At 40.4% G+C, this 24924-nt stretch overlaps 2 protein-coding genes across 2 annotated transcripts; both read right to left on the reverse strand.

The window, feature by feature from the left end:
• Positions 1–18074, reverse strand: LOC115019246 (forkhead box protein O1-A-like). Its single transcript, XM_029448709.1, is given in 5 exon segments — positions 1–2182; positions 2287–3479; positions 6925–7116; positions 17248–17775; positions 17777–18074. Coding segments are annotated over 4 exon segments (1929 nt in total). The 5' UTR covers positions 17816–18074; the 3' UTR covers positions 1–2182; positions 2287–2309.
• Positions 18075–19890: 1816 nt separating this feature from the next.
• On the reverse strand, positions 19891–24883 carry mrps31 (mitochondrial ribosomal protein S31). The gene is given in 8 exon segments (XM_029448409.1): positions 19891–21213; positions 21215–21393; positions 21473–21613; positions 22213–22289; positions 22457–22558; positions 22706–22858; positions 23015–23509; positions 24556–24883. Coding segments are annotated over 8 exon segments (1296 nt in total). The 5' UTR covers positions 24669–24883; the 3' UTR covers positions 19891–21177.
• Positions 24884–24924: the final 41 nt, after the last annotated feature.

Raw genomic sequence — 24924 nt, forward strand, 5'->3', positions numbered from 1 at the left:
TAACGGGTTTCTCTTCTTTAATTGCAAGTGCACATGGTGATTTATGCTCTGAATAGGTTACATAGGTAATTTATTTTCCAAATACCTGGATGTGAATATGACTGCATTCCGTGAAAAAAACGTTTGCACATAAGTGGGTTTCAACATTTGTTTAATGTCAAAGATAACATATAAAAATGCATTATACTATAAGGTAACAGACTAAAGCACTTCTTTGAGGTTAATAGAATCTCATTTGTTCAAGGTAGCAATTTGACCCATAATTAAAATTCTCCTATCACACATTTATTTTGATAAGCTTTCATAATTATAGAAGTTGTAGCTTTATTCCAAGATACAATTCAATTCTATTTAAGCAATTCCTTTCCTTGAGTTTCGTCTTAACAGATGAATTCACTTTTTCATCTTTCAAAATGTATAATTTCACACAATTACATGTTTAATTTAAAAGTACTCACTGTGCTTTCACACAATATTTACTAGAAACTAATGGCTATAATCCTCAAGCAAAAGAAAATACTAGAAATACAAAGGCAGACGGTGCATCACTCTGAACAGGTCCAATCAGCATTAATCAAATACATAAAAAGAAAACAGAACATGTGTACAAAACTGTGTTTCTCAAAAATGAAGACAAATTCAATACATTACTCACTGAGGAAAATGGCAGGAAGAATCCCTTCAACACTTCAGAGGTAAAATATTTTGAGGTATGAGTGTTCGTATATTTATTGATATGGTTTGGATATGTAAACAACCATTTCTAACACAATCATACATATAGTATAATACTTTAGTATAATCCTAATAAGTAATTTGAACCCTTCATATACAAAAATGTACTACTAAAGAAAAGAAAATGTACAGCATTCAAAGTCTGTGAGCCCATGTAGGCACAGTTAATTGGCACACTGTTATGTGTTTGGTAGCGTAGTTAGCTCTTTGGTGCATAAAAACTGTAGCGGCTTGGAGGTAAATATCAAGCATAATTTGCCTTTCATCATCAGTTCTCCACCTACTGCTTCTTGCACTGTAGTACACATTTTATGTCAGGTGAAAATCTCTCCAAAATGTCAATTTTGCCAGAATGAGATCACCATGCTTTTTTTCCAGATTATACAAATGCGAAAGCACCACCACAAATACTCTAATGTATCTGTAATTTCCTTCTTCAATAGTATTTTGATGTAAAGAGAAAACAATATCATGTAACTCAGATACCCTATATACATTGCACACAGCACAGGCACACTTTTTTTTTTTACAAGCATACAAAGTACACAGCAGAATCCAACAGCTATAATTAAAATAAAAACATAAATAAATACCTTCATTCACTATATGAATGATTATTAATTTCAGTCAAAAATGCAGCTTGTCTCACAATCTCTAATGACATCTAATGGGGAGGAGATATGGCTGATGTTCAATTTGAGGGCTGAATTTGACAGCACCTTACCACGACATCTGTCTATAAACATATAATGTGTGTGTACGCCAATCGGAATACTTTCTGGATTTATTGGTGTTTGTTTCATAATCTGCTAAGTGGTTATGTCCAGAGGTATATTAATAAAACATATCCTGTTCTCACCATAAATTTAATTTGGGTCATTTTAATTCTCTATCTTAATAAAGTTAATATGTAACACTATGCAGATGATACATCGGTTTATCTTACATTTAAGTTGAATGAAGTTGAAGTTTCACTAGGTAACGTTTCTATTATGCATTATGATAATGTTCTGTCTATGTGATGATATTGTATATCTTTATATGAACCTGAATTAGCAAAAAGTAAATGAGTATGTACTTCCAGTTTTTGACAGGCAATTGTAAACAAGACTAGTTTGGTAATGGCTGGTCTCTCATTCATTTTCTCTTTGCAGAGCTATCTTATGTTCACAGCGCATTTTAAATACAGTTATGAATGAAACCGTTTTGACTGTTGTGTCTTATTTCAGGATTTAGATCTCAATGATTAACTCGTTTTTGTTTACTCTATTAAATATAAAGAAATAAAATGCATTGTTGTACATGGAGCTGCAACTCGAGATGTGGTACATTTGTTAAAGTAACTTTGTGTCTGATGCTCTGTGGAGAGTGATGGCGGTTGCTTCTGTCAATTTACATTTCCCAGCCTCTGAATGAAGGTGAGCAGCGGCATGATGCTGATAATAACCTGGGAGGGGGGATGGAAACAGTTTTAAAGGAAGAGGAACATGGACATTTATTTGTTATAGTTTTAATAAATGTATGTACCGGCAGACTACTTGTCAGTCTCACCTGTTTGTGACCCACCAAGAGTCCTAGCCTGACACCCAGCTATGTGTGGTGGTCTTCACCCTCTGGGGAAACCCATGAGGCCCAGCAGCGGGGTCAAAGTTAAAGTCGAGAGCCCCGCCATCCATGAGGGTGTCATGGAGGACAGTCTCCATGTCACATTCGAACCTCTCAATGGACATGTTGTCCAGGTCACTGGGCAGCCGCTCCTGATGATTACCGTGTGGGTGAACCGAGTTGAGTTCCCTGTAGCCGTTGTTGCTGCCGTAGCTTGCCGAAACAGCATTAGTGTGTGCTGGGTGTCCACGGGGCAGCTGCATGCATGTCCTCAGGCTGGTCATTCGAGGAGGGGCCCCTGAAAGACTGGTCAGACTAGTCATGGGGATCATGTTACAGCTATTCAAATCTTGTGAGGTTGAAGGACCCTGTCTATGTATAGCTTGTGGATTTACATGAGCAACTGGGTGACTCTGAGGAGGATTCATCATTTTGACTCCATTATGACCCCTCATGTGGCTCTGGCGGCTGTAAGTGGGCATTAGGCAACCTCCCCTCCCCACTTGAGACACCTGTGTGTCCCTACTGGCCTCTGCATCTGAGGTCAGCAGCTCTTTGAGGAGCCCAGCAGGGCAGATATACTGATTCTCATAAGCCCTAAAGCCCGGCTTGGTCTCTGGAAGCGTATGCATGGGGGCAGGGGACAGGGAATTCATCCTCATCTGGCTGTACATACATTTACGGTAGTCCTTCTGTGGGAGCGGGGTCAAGCCAGTGGAACTGTAGGGGCTACTCTGAAGCATGGCAGCATTTGATGAATGTGGGGAGTCAGAAACCAGCTGGGGGGTTTTAGGAGACAGCAGGTTCAGGTTATCCAGCAGACTCTCCATGACGATCTCTGAGCCATGTTGGCGCATGGATCCAGCTACCTCGGACAGGCTGGGAAGAGTGGAGGTTATCTTGGTTCCTGCCGCTCCAGGGTACATCATGTGGCCATCAGACTCCACCAGGTCATCCTGTTCAGAAGGGAAAGGTGAATGGCAACCACTCAGGGTGCTGGCGTCAGAGCTGGTGCGCGTCCTAAAGGAGCTCCAGGCTTCAAAGTCCTCGTTACTGTGTGAGTTTGGGCTTCCCAGCCAGTTAGAGTACTGGGAACCAGGGCTGCCTGCTCCTCCCTCAACCCCTTCCTGTAGAGCCATCTAAGGATAGAAAAACATGAAAAGCTCAAACAGGCTACCATAACAATTACCAGTGTATTATTAACTCACATCAAAATTATAGGAATAGTTTGGCATTTGAGGAATACGCTTATTCCCTTATGTTTTCGCTCACCGAGAGTAGGAATAGGACGATATAGGATTTTATTGAGGATAAACAACAGTCTATCATGGTAGATAAGTGAAATATAGAGCCTGATTTACAAATACAGGAATTATGTGATGTATGTAAAAAGATCAGAATTTTATTTAGCCTTTATTTATGCAGAGGAACCTTATGATTTATGATAACCTTATATAAGATTGTTTTAATGTTTACTTTTCACTAAAAGAGAGATGTGTGTCTTATCTGTGATGCAAAATAAATATTATCTTAACTAAATGTGAGGTAAAATGATTGTACTATGTTTTAGTGCTATTTTAAGAGTTGTATGCATATTTTGATTATCGGGACAATACCGTGAATCGCAATTATTTTGGCCAGGACAATCGTGACATGAAATTTGTATATTGTCCCACGCCTAGCCGAGAGTTAGATTAGAACATCAACACCACTCTGAAGTGAACACCAACAACTGGTTAGCTTAGCTTCACATTAAAAAGCTAGCCTGGCTCTGTCCAAAAGTGACTAAATCCACAGTGACTTCCTGGAGTCTTGTCATCCCTGTCACTGTATCACAGTGCTTTTCAACTGTGGTTTTTATACGGATTAAACAAACAATATGTAACCTGTTAATGAGTCCCCTATAGCCTATAGGTAAAACAGATTGCGTTAGCTTGGGACTGAGCCAGGCTAGCTGTTCCCTTATTTCCAGTTTCTGGCTGTAGCTTCATATTTAATAGACATATACTGTATGAGAGATTGATTTTATATAGTATAGAGCAGTCTTTCTCAAAGAGTGATCCGCGGACCACCGGTGGTCCGTGAGCGACCGCTACTGGTCTGTGATTATATTGGTAAAATGTCACATTTGAAATGAATATATTATAAGTTTAAAGTGTTTCTCAAACTGTTTAAAAATCACTAGTAAAGACTAGAGCAGGCCTATTCAACTAGTGGCCCGTGGGCCGGATACGGCCCTTCTGAACTTTGTTCTGGCCCGCAAGAGGTTGCCTGCAAATTGGGCTGGCATATATAGCATAAATAAAACTAAAGCCTGATTCACACCAAATGCGGCGAAAACGCAGGTGTTTTCATCCCACTCCGAGCTGCAGCGGCGTCCGGGAAAAAACGCACTCTGTCCGAATCTGCCATCGGCTCAGTCAAGCTCAGCTGCACACTGGGTTGGCGGGCCACAGAGAGAGTCACTGCCTTACTTTAGCTCGGCAAGCTAACAACATGCTTCAAGATGTCTCTCTCCAAGCCAAAGAAACCTAAAGTTGATTCTGAAAAGCGTCACTTCCAGAGCGAATGGACGGACACATATTTATTTACTTTGCCAGCCGCAACAAGTAAAACTCTGGTGTGTTTATCGTGCAACGAATGTAGCACCTTGAGATTGCTTTTAGCTTTGAAAGGCGCTTTATAAATACAATTTATTATTATTATTATTATTATTATTATTATTATTATTATTTCCGTGATGAAAGAATACAACGTGAAGCGGCACTACAAGTCAAGTCACGGCTCGTTTTCTGCCAGATGTCCCGTGGGCTCAGAGGAACGGAGAAGGAAAGTACAGGGACCGTTAGCATCATTTAACGGAGTCAAGTGGCTTTTGCACGGAACAAGAGAGCCACGATAGCAGCCCTGCTTTGTTTTACTTCTCTCCTCTCCTCCGCTGTGTCTGACTGACTGACTGTAAGTGTGTGCGCACGTGTAGTGTGTGCGTGTGTATGTATGTGTGTCGGGGGCGGAGCCCCGCCCTTCGCGAAGCAGAGGAGAGAATGTGAACGCGCAAAGTAACGCAGTAAACACGGAAACGTGCACATAAACAAGATACATATCATTTAATAAAAGAGCACCTGTTCAACGTGAAAACTGAGTTCTGAATATAAAAAACCCAAGAGTGTAATTTCTCTCACTGACTCAAACAGGCTCAACATGACAGAAGTGTGACATGTTTGTAGTTCCGTAGGAGTACATCACCTGACTTAATGTGATGCATTCTTAGTGTAAATGCAAAGACACATCTGCTTTATGATTCAAACAAGCCTACTCACTGTTAAATTGTAAACATGTATAAGATATGTATGTTATTGTGAGTCTGATGCTACTGTTTCACTATGTTCTATTTGCATTTAGTATTTAATTTTATGGATATGGACTCAAAGCATGTTTGGAAGTGTTGAGGATATTATAAACAGGGCTACTTACTGGTAATGTGGTGAATACTGTATTATTATATTCATCTTTCTTTCTACATTAGTGGTCATGGAGCTGTTGGGAAAACAACTCACGTCTCCTCGGCTTTAAAGATGCAACATTTTGCACTTTTGTGTGAAGCCTTGTAGCCATAGCTCATGTATTATTAACTATTAACACCATTGTAAGTAAGAGTTATTTGTAGTGATTCATTGACAAAGTATTGTGTGGCCCACAAACCCCGATTCCTATTCCTCCTATTCGGCCCACTTGCTAATGAAATTGACGTCATAAGTGATCCGCGCGGTCAATTTGAGCCGCGGTAACCTGACAAGATGGATCGATGGCTGTAGACAGGGTCAGTTAAATTAAATCAAAAATATGACGCGACAGTGAAGGTGCATCGTCCTGATGCAGGTGATTCAGCAGCTACAAGTGGTTTTGTGTGCGTTACTGAGTACCAGGAGAGCGGTTCACCGTCTAACCACCATCCAGCTGAAAGCTGTGAAACTCGGTTTGAACGCGGACAGTCCAGCGCTAAAGTGAAGAGAAAACATCACAGCGACTACATCAAATTTGGATTTTTTTTAACTGGAGATGAAGAGGATCCCAATCCACACTGTGTTTTGTGCTACGAGTCGTTGGCGAATGAGGCTATGAAACCCGTCAAGCTCAAGCGACATTTTGAGAGCAAACACAAGGATTACTTTGGGAAACCTTCAGGATCTTTTGAGAGAAAACGTGATGAACTTAAGAAACACATGACGAAGGCGCCCTCACAGTTTGCATTTTGTGTATCTCTCAGTAGCAAACGATCTTGCTGTGGGTAAGTTGCGGCTCTGTACGGACATAATCTCAGTAATAAATGTAGTCTATGTTTCTTATGACGTGTAAAATATATCTGCATTCACCGTTTAAATCGCATATGAACGAAATGCTTGTAGAATTAGTAGTTGTATTTGTATTGTTGATTTAATGTGTGAAGGAGCGATATAGAGAAGGTCACATGAAGCTCATTATTAGGCTGTCATTTGTAATATACTGTTGGAGTGGTTAAGTGGTCTTTGGTCTGAAAAGGTTTGAGAAACACTGGTATAGAGTTAATAAAAAGGGGGACTGTACCTTTTTCTTTGTGGCCCTTCCTCTGCTCTTGGCAAACTTACTGTTGTTGTCCATGGAGGCAGCTCTGCGTCGAGGCGACTTTCCGCTCTTTCCCCCCTCTGGGTTCAGCATCCACCAGGAGCTTTTTCCCGTCCCTTCGTTTTGTATGCGCACAAAGCGGCTGTGCAGGGACAGGTTGTGTCTGATGGAGTTCTGGAAGGGACAAAAGTGAACCATTTCTAAGTTATCTGTGGACTCACAGTTCTGTGGAGGCTACAATACACCCAGAGGAATCAAAACAACTGTACAACAGGATTTATTTTCTAAAAAATAAAGAATTTATGATCAAGAGGTCAATAGACGATTGTCAATATTTTCCTGGTTCTAATGCATCTATAACCTTTTTGTTTAAACATTAAATACTGACCCTTTGGTGCAAAAAAAATAATTCCCAGTTTGCTTTTTAGTGGGAATTAAATGAGAAGGTGCATTACTGCAGAGGAAACATTTGTCATTTTTCATAGTGCATGGAGAAGAAGCTGGTAGTTGAGTGTGACGTCAAAGCCAGCAGATGAACAGGAAGCATGCATCTGTCCATATCCTCCGTCGACAATATTATGTCTACTGAGCCTTTTCCACTCCCTCTTCACGCTCTCCAGCAACATATATTACAGTTACTTTGGCATGAGGAAGCGAGGCATGGATGGGAAATGGGTTCCCATTTATTTTACACTAAATAAATATATGGTACCTTATCAGTACAGCCAGAGTGCAGTGAATAAAATAAAAGATTGTATCAAACAGACTTTCAGTTGATGTTGTTAAGCTTTTATCATCATTGAATTGCTTGTAGTTGAAGCTTTGAATTGAACACTTGCGTGGAAAGGTCCTATATGGGAGTTTATTAGGGTGGTCAGCCTAGTACCGCCTCACTGTAAGCCATAATCATATGTTTCCTGTGATTTAATGTTTGATCTGCTCAGACCTATCCCACCCTTCCACCAGCAATAGTTTTTTTACTGAAAGAGCAGATTAAAATAAACACTTCTGAATAAGACCGACTGTATTACTTTGGGTTTAACCAACTTGCTCACATTTCTTTTTATATGTGGTCGCATTTGTCCTTGCGTGTAAACATGTATACACCTAAAGCATCATTCAGTCTATTTTCTATAATGCTATGTTATGAACTCTAAAAAGGAAATTACTACTGCGGTAATTTGTTCAGGAAGAAAAACAACGATGGTTGGGGAAAAGAGACACGGTCACACAGGACACAGATGTATAGCCTGGTCTCAATGGACAAAGAATGTTGGTCTTGGGTTGGGGGGCATTCAGTGCATATTATTCATCAGATCATATTCTAGCATTTTTATATTATATATTTCATTGAGTTAAATAAATAAATGTTCAATCCTTTTGTCCCGTGGAATAACCAGGACCACATTGACACTTCAAATAAATGTAGAAATATAACATGCTTAAGAATATTCTGAGCATTGTTTTGGATGACTGTCCCTATACGTAGGCACTGAACCACAGCAAGTTCAAGCTCAAACTATACATCAACAGTGGCCTTGTGAAGCCTGATACAAAGAGCCGCTGCTTGTGCATGAATGAGACATTTTTACTGAAAAAGAAAACGGGGGGAGGTTACAGAGTTCAAAGTGAGGATGGGGAAGGCATCAGAGTGAGATGTTTTTGCCGGCAGAGCTGAGGTCAATGAGTTCACTGTGTGCTGAACATGAGCTCCTCAACCGGCGCTGACAGAGACATGCAAACAGGTTGGATGGAGCAGGAACAGAGAGAGGAGGAGAAGGAGAGAGGAGAACCCCCCCCCACACACACACACACACACACACACACACACACACACACACACACACACACCGGACTCCTCCCTTCTCTTCCACTGAGTTTTAAATAAGGCTTCCTGTGTCACAGGACATCCTGCACAGGAGACTTGAAGTGGAGTTAACTCACTGCATGGCCTCACAATGCAATGCTCAATCTGATTCGAGTTCTTTTGATTCAGAACCTTTTCTCCCCGTTTTCTCTCTTTTTACATGATCTCAATCTGTAACCGAAGACAGGAAATGAGTCATTAGCGGAGGACCTGAGATTTGAGCAGTGTGTTGCACAGACTCGGTATGTGAACCAACTTATTCCACAAACCAAACGACATGTCTTGCTTGCACGCGGCTGAGATCACTAGTGATATGCAAATGTCTGCAGCCTCTGATTAGTGCCCACAATAGATCATGGACTGCATGACTGAGCCCTGGGAAGAGGAATTCTCTACTCTGCCGGGGATAATCCTTGTCTGAGACAGACCTCACCTCAGCCCAAAGAGAACAAAAGACATCCCCTGCCTCAGTAATTCAGGAGGTGCCCCATTCACACATTATGTCTCTGAAAGCCCGACCCAAGATGGCCTATAAGTTTCATTGTTGCTAAACTTCTTTATAAAACATATTGTTACGGCCCTCATTTTTTAAAACCGATTTTAAAGTAGTAACATATGTGCACCTGTAGCTGCATGTAAATGCGGGGCCTTAAGAAAACCATATGCTCTTCATTGACCTTTCATGGCTACCAGGGAAGTTCCCAGGCACAGATTATGGAGGCCTGTAAGTGACGTAAATGTCTAAGAGAGAAGATCTAATGAGGAATACGAGCAATGATCCAACACAATCTTGTACAAGAGAACATATGCATTACAAACAGTATATCGCATTACAAAATATTGTAATAAAACACTGATTTAATATTTACCTCTTTCTTGCTTTGTGTTTGTGGGTGGGGTGATATCAATTGATATCGTTGTATCATTGTTGTGAGCTTAAAATAAAATGTCAATTCTGCATCATTTTCTAGCTTTGGAGCTACAAGCAATCACTTTACATTCTTGCTATTCGCCTTTAATGAATCGTATGTTGCTGCATCCAACACAAACTGGCTCTACATTTACGAATATGTGAGTTTAAACGACGCATTAGACCTAGGTCAGCGGGTGCAGGGATTCCTGACATAGGGAGAGGTCTTTTTCTTCTGACAAAAATATATTTCTAGTTTGCCCTCAGAAATGCAACATGTACAGCGGTAAATGCAGTGCAGCAGAAAGCAGTTGTCTCTTTACTGACTAAGTCCACCTGCTGCTTCCCAGCTCAGATACATGGCAGAACATTGGAGAATCTTTCACCATCTCACAACTCTTCACTGCTGCAGCATGAAGAGACTCCTCCTACTGGACATCAAAACAATTGACACAGCTGCTGTTTCTTGTGTAGTGAAGCATGAGGCTTGCAGTAACGGTCGCAGGGTAAGTAAACAAACAAGGCCCAGTTGCAGGGACAGGTGCAGCCACACAGTGAAAGTGGCCTCACTTGCAACTGGTCCAAACGTTTTACATACGGCATCAGACAAAACCACAGACAGGACAGAAGATCCCCAGGAGACCCACTGCTGGAGACCATCTGCTACTCAAATGACTAACTTGGTTTTATTTCAATGATGAGGCCTGATGTTTAGTTAGTGATGAAAAACTGGAGGAAAAAAGAGAATCACTTTAATTTGCATACATGTAGTGTCCTCATGCATAAAAGTAATCACAACATATTAAAGTAAGTCTATCTGTAACTTTGATACAAAATCATTTTATCTCTTACATTTTGAAATGCTCAGCAATAAGCACACCCTGTACACTCCAACCTTCCATGGTCTGGTGTGACCACATGCATATGGTGGCTTTGTGCGTTACTGACAGAACTGTAGCCGTTTGCTAACGTTATAGCCTTCCTTTTACTTGTGCTACACTATGTTTTAGCATGTCACAGACGAGCATTTCAATGGTTTTATTACAAAAGAAAACACACCAAGTTTATTGAAATGTTCAGTGACATGCTGAACACATGTAAAAGTATCACAAACAAAGAAGTAAGCAAACTAATTCATTAATATTATTTACGCAGAAACTTAAAGTTAGCCAACATTAGCTCGTATTAGCCATTAGCCACCAGTAATACCACACCATAAGGCTGCAGCAGTTCATTTGTAAGAGTAAGAATATCTTATTTCTTCTTTTAAAAGTTTCATAGTCAAATTTTAATCTATATATAAAAAAAAACGTTTTTCAGCTGTCTAGTGTTGCATAACCTTTAGTTTATTTTCTTACTTATAATCAGAGCTTCCTTGACCTCAGCGACAGGGGGCGTCCGCTCTCAAACCAAAGTTTTTGTCTTGCTTCTGCTGAAGGGTTTTTAAACTAATGTTGTAGTGAGTGAATGAGGAAACACTTTGGCTGTTCTTCTTGACCAGTTTGTTGGCCAGATAGTTAGTCGACTGTGTCGCTCACGATATCGATGCACAGGTTGACTGCCTATTAGTGAAATGTGGGTGATATGTCTGTATCAGTATCACAATATAATTAGAATTTGTTATAGTGATATACATCATAATTGGCAAATGCATACAATCACATATAAAATAATAATGAAGCTGATGTTCAGACTATTCCACTGGGACACAGTACATCTCTTCACACATGTAATACAGAAGCTTAAATATCTCATTACTGTTATTTATCCTGTAAATTGGTTCAGAATTATTAATTTTTGTCAAATTATTATAATGTTCATATCATTACAATACGATTCTGCTGAAGCCGTATTTCTCATTCCTGTCCAATTACAAAAAGTATTTTATTTAGCAACTATGTTTCCAGCTGCTAAATAAAAATAGGGAAAAATCATCTCATCTTGAAAAAGCAAATACCTTGTTGATCCTGTGAGAGTTTACACATTGCTTCTATTATCGTATGCTTTTTGATGGCTCTTGCTGGATGCACAAATACCATTGCAGATGGCTGACAATAAATCAGAGCTATTATATTGAATAACTGCTGTTACATTACTATATCACCACAACGTTGCCAGATATGTTGTGTAAATAAGAAAATTAGTGAGCACAGCATTTGCAGAGATTACAGTAAAAGGACATGCTACTTCCTGACAGTGTCTTCCTGTGTACCCCTCCCCCCTTTCTCCTGTGACCAAGGAAGATGAAAATGAGTGTGGAGCCTGAGTTCTGTGTTACAGGGCGGTAAAAAGGCGAGCGAGGCTGCAGAAAAAGAAGAGCCCTTCAGCTCAGTGCGGAGCCCATGTCGCCTCTTCATGGCTCCGGGCACAATGCAGGTTACTTCATTAACACTGAGCATCAAACTGAGTGACCTACTTCTGCGATGGCTTCAAAGTGGGACTATGAAAAGGAATGAGTAGCTTTGTGTTAGGAGCTCAGCTTTGGATACACAAGGAGGGGGCAAATGAGAATGATAGACACTTTTAAACATCCTCACGTGATGTGCGATTGATTAAACAAAACACCCATGTAAATCATACTTAATATTTAGAAATACTAAGCTGATTAGAAACTTGATCTCTAAGCTTTCTCAGCCTAATCTTGAGAGTGACACACATTCTTTGCACAAGGTAAAAAAGGCAACAGTTTTTTTTAGAGGATTGGACACTAATCTCAATTACTTCTGATCCGTTTCTTTTTCTTCCCACCATATTTCTTCGCCTCCCTCGGCACACATGTCCTTGATATTTTGCATAATGGATTTGAGGCCAGGTTCTTTTTGTGAACATAATATAGAGGGGGATTATTATCCTGCGCAGGACTGGAGGACAATGCGGAAAGCCACATGCCACAGATTCCACAGACTCACACATGTGTAGACAGCAGACTGTACACAGGCCTCAGCCCACAGCCAGTCAGTCAGCTGACTGCTCCCCTCCCTCCCTCAAGCCACGGTTTCTCCTCTTTGAAAGCCCCTGCCCCAAGCCTCCCTTTCTTCATGGGGTTACTTGAAGCTTTCAGTGGGCCTCTTAAGTTAAGGGCAGGCCTCCCTTTTTAACCTTGTGATCCCAACACAAATAGCTGACCTTTTTTGCTTATTTTAGTAGCCTCTTTCCAGGTCTGTGTCCCCAAACTGAGTTCATACAATACAATACATACATACAATTGAACAGCTGATTCCTTTAAAAATTGACCTTTAACTCAAGAAAAAAGTTAGGGCCAATGTCAGCATGCGAACATGCTCACAATGACAATTCTAACTTGCTGATGTTTAGCAAGTGCAGTATAGTGTTAACCATGTTCAACACCTTAAATTACTGCTAACATTTGCTACAGTAATTACTAAACTAAACATAAAGTTCCCTTTGTTTGTTTGCTTGCAAGTATTTGATCATGAACCCAGTGTTGGACGAACTGACATTTTGGCATGATATCGCACTTGAGGTAAAGTTAAGAGATCACCAAGAATTCTCACTCTGTACCACATTTCATGGCAATCCATCCAATAGTTGTCGAGTCATTTACTTAAAATCACAAATGGCTATCTTAAAGTGAGGCTAGAGGAGAATCAGGGGATCACCACAGTCATTAGTATTCATCCTCAGGGAACCATGAATGTCTGTATAATAATAATAATAATAATAATAATAATAATAATAATAATAATAATAATAATAATAATAATTGTAATGGTAATCCATCCAGAAGTTGTGTCGAGATTGCCGTTCCGAGAGCCACGCCGCTAGCAAGACTAATGCATTTCTACCTGTTGTTATCTGAATAAACTTTACTTTCTGGTTCTATTTATTAATACTAGTGTATCCTATACTTACAGTACTGTAACTTTTTATTGGTCATCAAATTACTTGAGATACTTCAGTTGCATCAAAGTCAACATAGGTATAACTGAAGTCATTGTCAGGCAAACGTTAATTCATAGCATCATCGTCTACAATCATACATCTAACATGCATTTCCATCAACTTCCCATCATCTGATCTGGGGCATGTTGTTCAAATGGATGGGGCTTTTCCACAACTCCTGAATAAATACAGTCAGTGTTATCTGTCACTAGTTCTGGTCATATGTAAAACATCAGGCGCCCGACAGCACAATCGACTTGTAGTGTAGGGGCCCTTTTGAAACTTGTGTTAAATAATGTAGTAAATTACGCCACTTCGCAGTGATTGCAGACATTATTTAACCATAGACCTTTTGTCAGGCATCTAACCAAAAACTCATTCAAAAAATTAATTGAATTCGAGACGAGGGAACCGGATGTGCAAACTAACTTCTTTCCGCGTTTTCGGACTCTGGCAGCACTCTATAGCTTTACGCCCTTCATGATCTTTAACTAGTTCAAGTAACTGTTGGTAAAATACCTTTTTACATGTTTTTAAATAAAACCTCTGCGCCAGTTCAACTCAGGGGTGCTACTTCCTGTTCCATTATGTAATGTCACAGTTCACTGAGAAAAACAGTGGCAGCACCAGTAAGATGGTAAAGTACCTTGCATGCTGCACACTGCCACTCATACACCCACCAATATCCCAGGGGAGCCGGTCCTCCCAGTTGGCAGGGGCCCTCTCTTGTGGTAAAGGCGTACATTTTTTAGAGGGAAAACAAAAAGATCTCCATGACATGAGTGAGACAGGAAGCTACGGTATAACTGCCCTAGGTGGAGCTGTATAATCACTGTGGTTCAAATTCAACACCCTCCACCCACCATGAGGTCTCTGGCTTATCTCTGTCTGTCATTACAATCATGTGGATTCTAAAGTCAATACATGTGCCAGGCATGATGACACCAAACAAAACAAAAAACAGGCTTATTTTAGCATGTGGCTGAAATGGAATAAAATGGCTTTACATAGAATTAGACGCATAAAAGGTGATCCATGTCAGGTCTCTTCTGTTGGGCCCTCCTCTTTTTGCAGCCCTGACCCTCGTGTTTTGCAGGGCGGGGATGTTAACACATGGCACTGTTTTCCATCCACTCTGCAGGAAATGCATCATAGTTCATTGTGGGGGGGGGGGGAACGTCGTGTTTTTTGAACAGGAAAGTGTAAAAATAACTATTAGCCGGTGGTTCCAAAAGCCCAGTGAGGCATGCCAACATTTAGGCATGCAGAGGTTGATGTAATATCAAAGATAAACAAGCTAGTGCTATTGTTATGGAGGCATTTGCTTTTTCTCAGAATGGCACACGATGCAAAGAGTGGCTACAGCTAGACGTTTCCCTCTTACACCGAGTTAGGAGTGAGTAAAATGCTTACTTAAAAAAACAAAAAACATTAGGAGCAGCAGAGGGAAGTAGAGTAGAGTTACAGCATGACGAGTCAAAGATAGTGGGATTGGATGGGTTTGGTTCTAAAATCTAATATTTCATTATTCACACATCTTGGTGATGAAAGGACAGTTGGCCTATGAAAGTTCTAACTCTCTGAGCTCCGCTTGAACAAACACCTTCAACAGAAGGCCTGAGAGAGGGCAGAGGAGGAAGTGACAGGATAAAGAGCAGCAATCCCTTTCTCCAAGCTGTAGCATCCGCTGAGGAAACTCTAGAAGACAGGGACACAAAGATATGAGCACACAGCTCAGGAATGGAGGATGTTTGACGTTGTTCCCAGCATTCCCTTCTCCCAAGCCCTTTCCCCTCCAACACACTCCCCAACACTGATTGAGCTGTTTGTGTCGCCTCCTGTTATTGTCGGGGAAGAGACCCGAACAGTTTATTCCACGCTGCTTCTCTGGCAAAAACCTCACCGCACTGCATTCCCACCAGCCAGTGCACCTACAGTATATATAACAAAGTGCAGTTGGACTGCAGAAAGATTAAGAAAGGGAGGAAAGGGAGGTTTAGCAGAGCCATAACTCATAATAGAAGCTGTGATCAAGCTTTTCTCAAGGGGGTGTTAAACAATTGAAACTATATTTGATTGAGGTTTTACAAAGGCATTTCCTGACATAACTTCAAAATTACGTCTCACGAGAATGCAGGGGTTACAGAAAGGGCTGCAAAGCTGAATTATGAATTGTACCAATATCAGTGACTTTTCCTCTGCCGTGAGCCCCCGATCGGGAGCAGGTTTCAATTAGTGTCTACTTCACTTTCTGTCTGCTTTTGTTCATTTCTATCCATTACGGCTGAGTAACTTCCTCACCCGGCGAGACATTGTTAAGACCTGGATTAGCATGTTTGTATAAGTATTAGGCTACTGCTTTTCCCTTGTGCTAAATATTTCCAAGGCCAGAAAGCACAGCTTTGTAGGATTTCAAGACTCTACCAGGTTTTCCATAACTGTGGAAATGCTGCATAGACCATGAGTCAGTATGTTTTGTGGTAATACTGGATAGATTGTTCCCACGAATGTTTGCTGAAATCTGTGTTGATCCACACAGCGATCCTGCACATTATCCTCCTGAGTCAAACCTTATTTCAACCATCGTGCAGTCAAGCCTCGTCTTAAAACATCTTGTTGACAGGTGTATAATACGATTGGTGAAGATTTTCTGATGTCCTCAGTATTGTCCATTATTTGTGCAGTGTTGTACTTCAGAATCGTACAGAGATAAATATTCTCAGGCTCATGTATGGGATGTTTACAGTCAGACTCACCGGCTGCTTCAGAGCTCTACGTTTTCTCACTGACACAGCAGAGAGGCGTGTGCTGACAGAGGAAACCACTCCAAAACTTCAAAAGGTTACAGAGATGACAAAGTTCAGTAGCCAAATTGAAGAGTAACCGTTGAGCATTTTTAAAATCAAGTTCATGGAATTGGCAAAAACAACGCCTTTTTACACAAGGAAAAATGTTTTGCTCTTCGGGAGATTGGAGAAAAAGTATTGTTTTCCTATTATTAATAATATTCGGAGAGCTTAAAACCCACATGAGGAAATGGTATCTGCATATCCCTAAATCAGAAAAGTGCTGGTGCACCCATGTTGGACTGAGGACATCGCAATGAGTGATGTCACAACAGTTGGAGGTACTAAAAATATGACAAATGGAATTCAGCCATCATTAATTTTATAATTCACACCTGTTACTGTCCTACTGTCAAAAAAAGAGCCTCCCTATTCCATATAATACAACAGTATTCAGCAGATTAGGTGGAGCCCTGTGTTGAGAGTTACAGTGATTTAAGAGACCTTTGGCTGTTTTAAGCAGCACTGCAGAGGACATTAATCTGCATGCCATTTAACAGACAAAAGATTGAAAACAAGTGTAAAATGTTCATCAGTGCAGTCAAACACTGGTGAAGATCTGCCTGCTGCTTTCTGCTTCTTCACATCAGATCAGGGTTCAATAACTGAGTCTTTTGGACAGTTTTGTGAAATTTGTCAAATTGAATGACACTTTTCTTAATGTTGTGTTTGGTGTTCATAGTTTTGGTTTGGCGTACAAGGAGTTAATGGTCTCAACCATCAAACTGTATCAGGTTCATACGCAACATCTGAATGCTTACATGCACGCCGACACTCACCTTCCAGCCCGCGGAGCTGTTGCTGTCTCCTTTATCCTTGAAGTAAGGCACATTCTTGACCATCCAGTCGTAAATTTGAGACAGTGTCAGCCTCTTCTCGGGTGAGCTGTCTATTGCCTTGGTGATCAGGTCAGCGTACGACATGTTCCCCCAGGCGTTACGACGGGACGAGCTGCTCTTCCTCGGCCCGGAGCTGCCCAGGGGTGCGACGCCAGGAGGCGGCACCTGTTGCTGGGGCGGCAGTTGCGGACCCGGGAGCTGCTGCCGCTGCTGCGGAAGAGGATGATGGTGGTGGTGATGTGGATGGACACAATTTACCTCTCGACACTGAAAGTCATTCTGCTCCGCATACTCCTCATAGTCCTCCTCTAACAAGCCGAGGTTACTGATGAACTCGCCGTTTCCTCCCGGCTCCTGCTGCACCGACGGTGCCGGGGAGGATGTGTTGGAGCTGGCCGGGTCGTTGAGCTCCGGACGGGGCAGCGGCCAGGTACAGGACCGCGGGCGGGAGAGTGGCTCAAATTCCGGGATCTATTTCGACCGGCTGTGGTGGCGGTACCTCAGCCATGTCTGAGTCAAACTCTCACACAGACACTCACATAAAAAAATGACAAACTGACTGGACAAAAAATCAACAGGTACAAATAGTTTTGCGTTCGCTCACACCAGATTCCAGTTCCAAGATAAGATAAGATAAGAGAGGTGTGTAATGTAAAAGTCAGAGAAATATTTCGTTCAAGGTCTTGAACTGAAGTTTACACGATCCTGCACCAACTAGTTGCAACTCTCAAGTCTGCCGCGAGCTGTGTCAGTAATGACAGTCGTTCAGAGTGTGATGCTGCCTTCAAGGACCACTCACAGGCTCCGTCTTCTGGCTTATACAATTTGACGGTGCATTCATGTGCTCTGGTGGGGGGAAATGACTTAATAGAGCCTGTTTCAAATAAAAGGTGCGATAGACTGTATGTTCAATGTATTTCTTTGACATTTGAAATTGAGTTTAGATCATTAATTTGACACATTTTCAGCACGCATTATACTCTTCATGGTTTCTTAGACTTATTAGGAGCTGTACACACTTTGTCAGAGATAAATATGTCATGTTCATGGTCTCCTGCTTCACGATCATCTAGAAAAGAAATTCAAGATTGCATCGGCCAAGTCAAAGGGAATGTATTCCGAAATATTTTAGCTTTTACTTGCTATTTATTATTCTAGATTGTTTTGGTTTGAGTTGACGAGTGGAAAGAGGGACATTAAAAAACAAAACATTCTTGGTACTTTGAGCACCACAAGCCGAGTGCCATTTAGTTCCATTGCAGACATCTCTATGGTCAACTAACACCAAAACAATCTAGATTGATTTGTAGCACTACAGGTAAGAGGAAAAATATGTATTTTTGGGGTGAACTGTCCCTTTAAGCAGCTTGTGAAAATACAGTTTTCCTAGTTATAAACAGATTTACAACCATATAATAAACACAGTGGTGGAAAGTAAGTATCTGCACTTAACTTGAGTATATCCATTTAATGGTACTTTATTCTTCGGCTTTTCTTTAGTTACTTTTCAGATGAAGATTTTGCATTAAAAAACACGTGATAAACTTTTCACATAATGCATCACTTCAGATTAAAGCAGTGGAATAACTGTTTGAGGTACAAAAAGCAGTCCGGCAGTGGCTGAGTCAGTAGCTTGGACTGTGAGCCGTAGGGTTGCTGGTTCAAGTCACCGACCAGACCAAAAAAATGGAGTGTGACTGCTACTTGGAGAGGTCCCAGTTCATCTCCTGCCCTGCCGTGGCGCCCTTGAGCAAGGCACCAGACAAATTTCACTGTGTGCTGCATGTGTGGCCATTAAAAAGAGGGTTTCATCCCTCCAAATCAAAAAAGGTAAAATGATCCAATATATTACAAAACGTTAAGAAACACTTAAACATCAATAATTTGCGCATCAGAATTTTGTTTGTCTACAACAGTAAAATGCTATTTGATGCAACAATATTATAAATCTAATATTGTCATACCATATAATAATATATCACATATTGAAGCCATTGTTTTGCAGAATGAATACTTTTACTTTTAATAAATTACAGTAACAGTAAAGTACATTTTGCTGATAATACCTCTGTACTTTTACTTAAGTAAAATGTTGAATGTAGGACGTTTACTTACAATGGATTGTTTTGACATTAATGTATTGGTACTTTTACTTAAGTAAAGGATCGGAATACTTCTTCCACCACTGAATAAAAGAGATCAATCATTGTTGATGTTTTTCTGTCACCACATCTCATTCTAATCTGTCATTGCAAATTCTTGGGTCATTTACTTCTCTTGGAATCCTAAATGTACTTAAATGTACCATAAAAGACAAAGTAACATGCAGACTCCTCTATCACTTTCAAAGAGCCCACCTGACCATCACAGAGAACTGTTTCCTGAATGGCACACCTTGTCCCTTGTGGTTTTCATAGTAAAATCTCTTTATAGATGTGCTATTATTTGTTTTAGAAGAGGGATTGTGTTTGTGTTGTGTCGTTGGGTGTTTCCCACAAATTGTCTTATTTTCATAAACAGTCCGGCCATCAGTTGATGTTTTAGGCCAGTTATTTAAGATCTTGATATTCAAAACACTATTACTTCACAATGTTTGATACTTTAATTATAAGTTGGTCACATACAATTTTATCATACTAGTTAATTAATCAAATTTTACTGCATTGCACAGGGTCGCTTTTTCAGATTTCTTTTTTATATCTTGTCCCAAGATTTGTTGTAAAAAAGTTTTAAATCCTAACCTTATATGGACCATAGTTGTCAGTAGTGCCATCTAGTGGGTTATTTGCATAACAAATAACAGAACCAGGTGTCTTTCCACACAAAAACACTTTTTTGTACTTTATACACATACGAGTAGGGAAGTGTTGCCAAACTCTTATCATGCCAATCGTGTGTTTAAGGAAAAGTGAACAAAATGTGGAAACGAAGCACTCTCAACTGTCAAGCTCTCATTTTCCACTTTCTCAGACAATAGATTGCCGAGGGTGTTTTTAGACCAGATGGAATCTGTACGGTACATTGTTAGCATGTTTTTTAACTTTAAAAGCACTTCCTTTGCAAAGGGCACAAGGTTCAAGGTCTTATTACGCTCCTACTGTAAACCTGATCTGAGGTCCTAGATGTTGCACATAGGATATACTTGTTTTACAACCTGCCTGGGAAAACACCATCAATCACGATCAAAGGTGTTTGTATGACCTATGACACAAAAGGAATTACAAAAATATTTTCATCAACTGGTTTCCTTTGAATGTGAAGGTCTTTAACAATCCATCCAATTAAACAGTCCACTGGTTTGTTGTAATGCAAACCAATCTGCAAACGTGCCTTGATACAAAACTAAACATTTTAATCAAATGTGAAGAATCAAGTTAATCAGAATAAATCAACACAACCATTTATGTAAATCACTCAATACCACCTGTGTATCACAACAACCATTGGATTATAACTGTATAATTTATGGGACAAATATGGTTTTCATCCAAATCTTTTATTATGGTCAGGGAATTGTCTGCATTAGCATTGGATTATGCAAATAAACGTTGAGTAAATCATCAGTGGTGCATTAGATGTGGGTAACAATTAAATGAGCCATGGTCATGTAGCTTTGTGGCTTGATATTGTCTATATACTTTGTACAATCACTTGAAAAAGCAACATGTCTGAAACAGAAGATACTGTACAATGTTTGCCACCAGGACACAGACTTGATGCCACTCCAACAGGCCTCCTGAAGGAGTTAAGAAACCCAACCTGAAGGAGTATGAGAACGATCAGAGGTGCAAAGCCCCTTTAGGTAAACGGGTCTTACTTTTACGTGTCCCGTTTCAACACATGTTGAAAACGTATGCTATCGACTTCAGCTCAGTTGAGGACTTCCTCATTCTGGTGGAAATAGTCCTCTGAACCAGTAAATGTGTTCCTTCTTCTGTTGGACTGTCAGGTAGGGGTTTTTGGACAGACCGGCAACCACGAGCTCCATGAAGTGACGCACTGGTCCCTGCCGGAGGAAACCCTCCTCCAAGTGTTTGTCTAAGAAGACATGCTCATGGAACGGGACACTGGCTTCCTCCTCAAGTCCTAACATAGAGCAAGAAGACAGTCAGTGTGTCATTTTGTCCTCTGTATATTTGCATAGAAAACAGCATTCATTACTCACCAGCTTCGTTGTTGATTGGGTACTGCCACATTTTCCCCTCTTTGGTCCACTGGATCATTTCCTGAAGCCCGTTGCGGGGTGTTTGGTTGATCGACAGAGACAACTGATTAGCAAAGTCCATGTCCCATAGAGTTGGCCGTACTGAAAATATAACATCAGCGTTAGGCAGAAGTCTATGAAGGATGCCAATAGCTTTTGCAACGTGACATTAAATTTGTTTAGGAGAGATCAAGACCGACTACATGACAATAAGCATTGCTGAAGCTCTATTCTCAGTGCAAGTTTAAGGACTAAAAATAATCTAGTGCGGTGGTTTTCAAAATCTGAGACTGTGGGCCTCCCTTTAGAAAAAAGCACCCGCTCATCCTCCACCTTATTTTACTTGCTTAGTTCCGCTCAATTCCTGGATGCCTATGGGATCATGATTATGTTATTTAATCCTCTAGACCAAGATATCTTAATATTGCCTTTCACAACAGACTACACCAAATACAAAAAAAGGTCTGTCCTAAGGCATTTATCCGTTTCTGATTCCACAAAACTACTGTTTATCTGAACTATCTCTTTAATATTTTTTTACTTTCATTCACTGAGCCTCCCCTGGAAGACTTTGGAGAACCCTGGGCAGTATCCCACTTTGAAAACTTCCAATATAGACAAATAACACCATAAATCAGCCACTGTAAGCAAATATAGTCAATACATAATAGAATTAATACAAATAAAAAAATATTTATTACCAACTGTTGATTCAACTCCATCTTCGTTAGTAGTGGGAGAGAAGATATTAAGTCTTTTCCCGGAGATAAACTCCTTCCTAAAAAAACAAAAAAACAAACACTAACATTACTTGCAAGACTCTTGCTGTTCAGGGTTGCATCCTTATGGTTGTTTGCACTTATTGTAAATCGCTTTGGACAAAAGCATCAGCTAAATGAACTGTAATGTAAACACTCAGAGTAAAGATGTGATGAAAGTATTTACCTTCTGTATCCTGGCCCGTCTTCGTCAAACTTGACCTGATTCTGCCGCCAAGTGGTGTGTCGATTGGGATTCTTTCCTACCTTCATGTCAGCGATGATTACTCTGAGAAAAATATTGTTTGATACATATTTATTACATGTGAATGAGGCCTTTTGTTTTTCATTATACAGACTGAAAATGCAGAAAACAATATCACAATTTCATTCAAATATCCATTCCTTTAACATTCTTCATATACCGGAGACATACCCGAGGTTGTTCATGTCCCCTTTCTTCTGAGCCTCAGTGACGGCCTTTTGCTGCCTCAGCTGCTTGAGCAGCTCAGACGCGGCCTGGCTGCGGTCAGGCCGGGTGGAGGCAGCAGCAGACGCAGCTGCAACCAGTTCAGGATCCAGTGTCTCACTAAAAAAAACACAAGGATAACGAGAGACCAGGACTTCAGATATCCTCCAAAGATTAGGGTGTAAAGTGAATAACAAGTGTACAGGCACAAAAAGGTGAAAAGGCAGAAAACTGAATGCAATGCAACCTGATGAATAACTGCAAACCCCCTCTCACCTTGGTGATGAAGCCTCCACTGTCGCCTTCTGAAACATACTGATGGTGCTCTCCATAGCTGCTGGCTTTGACTTGGGTGTAGATTCATAACTTGGGTTCACTTTCAAGTTTTTGGGCTGCCTTTTATTAGTTACTTTCACCTTCATGGTTCCAAGAAGATCGATGAGACTCTCTTTTCCACTCTTAGCTGAATCAGTCTTCACTATTTCAGGTATTGCTGTGACCTGTTCAATTTTAACATCCACCTGCTGATGAGTGGTACTTCCCTCCTCTGTCTTTAACACCACTGGCTCCTCCTCTCTTTGTTTGTCCATTTTGATGACTTTGCTGTCATCTTCAGCTTTCTGTGTAACCAAAGTTGGAGTTTCTGTTGGCTCAGCTTCTTTCCCTGCATTTGTTTTCTCATCTTGATTAGAGGGGGCGACATTGCTTTTCTTTTCACAGGACCGGACCGAACTCGTGCTGAGGGCTTTGACTCCACCTCCATTTGCAAACCTATGTTAAGAGAAAACAAGAGTTAATCATCATAGGGGTATGAATCGTAAGGAATCACAGGAAATGAATAATAACAATAATACAAAATGCAATACAGACAAATGACAATTACTTTGTTTTCACCAACCAAAGTAGAAAATCTGATTCTTAATTTAGCAATTACTCTGCCTTTCTCACCGAGTGAAATATTGAGTAAACATAAAGTATGATGCTCTCCACAACACAACATACAGGATATACATCATAATAGTCTGTGAGCCAATAAATGGTGGGAAGTAGATACCAATTTAGCTTTTAAATTAATAAAAATGTCTGTCAGTGAGATGTTAAGTTATCCCGTCACAAGGTGGTAGCTGGCAACATCTTCTGTAGATTCATCTTTTTTAGTAAAAGGAATACATTTTTTAAATGCCCTACCAATGGAAATAAAACCACAAAGTGATCTGAAAACGTTTAACAAAAAGGTGAAACGTTGGCTGAAACCAAACCAAACCTACAATCACTGATCATGCACTTGAATGTGAACGCACATGCGCACATATACACAGATAGAGGAACAGATACACATACATACATACATACATACATACATACTCATAAAGACTAAATGTATGAGTGTACACACACACACACACACACACACACACACACACACACACGACAGGGGGGGTGCAAATTAGCCCTGGCTAGAAGTCCTATATACAACACATCTATATCATATTATTGTAGCCTATTCCAATGTTTTTTTGCATTGTCCTGACATGTTTAAACTATTAAATACATAAACTGTATATAGCTTCAGAGTTCCTATACACGTTACCAAGGACACGACCTGCTCCATCAGTGCAGTTTAAGTAAACTCAGAGCTAACACGTTAGGTTTTATGTAAATAATGCATTTTGTAGCTATTTCGAAATGCAAATTAGTGTCAATGTACAAACCCTTTTTTCAACATAATACACCACTAAACAACCCAGTAAATAACGTTAGTTGCGGACGTTAATTAGTCACTCTGTATTTTAGCGTTGACTCACAGCCGAACTCACCTAAAAACTGGAGCAGCAGCCTTGTCACATTTAGCTGGCAACACACACGCCTCATAGACACTGACTGAAGAATTTCGAGCCGTGTACACAGTCCGGAATAAAAATCTGTACATGATTACTTCTCGTAATGTCCTTCCACGCTCCTGACATTTGTCTTCGTTGCTACAACATAAGGTCACCCCCGTAATCTCGAGGAAACATTGGTTCCGGACATCGGGGTAGAATTTTGTGTAAAGTGATGGTACTTTCCGTAGGACGAACTGGCATTGTATTTAGTTTTAATATAACAGTATTAAAGTGCGGTATAGGTTAAAGTGCCATTCAAGACGGAGTTAACTTAAATGATTTGTAATAAATTACTTTTAGATG

Source organism: Cottoperca gobio, chromosome 14 (assembly GCF_900634415.1).
Source record: "Cottoperca gobio chromosome 14, fCotGob3.1, whole genome shotgun sequence".
In the NCBI taxonomy this organism is placed as follows: Eukaryota; Metazoa; Chordata; class Actinopteri; order Perciformes; family Bovichtidae; genus Cottoperca; species Cottoperca gobio.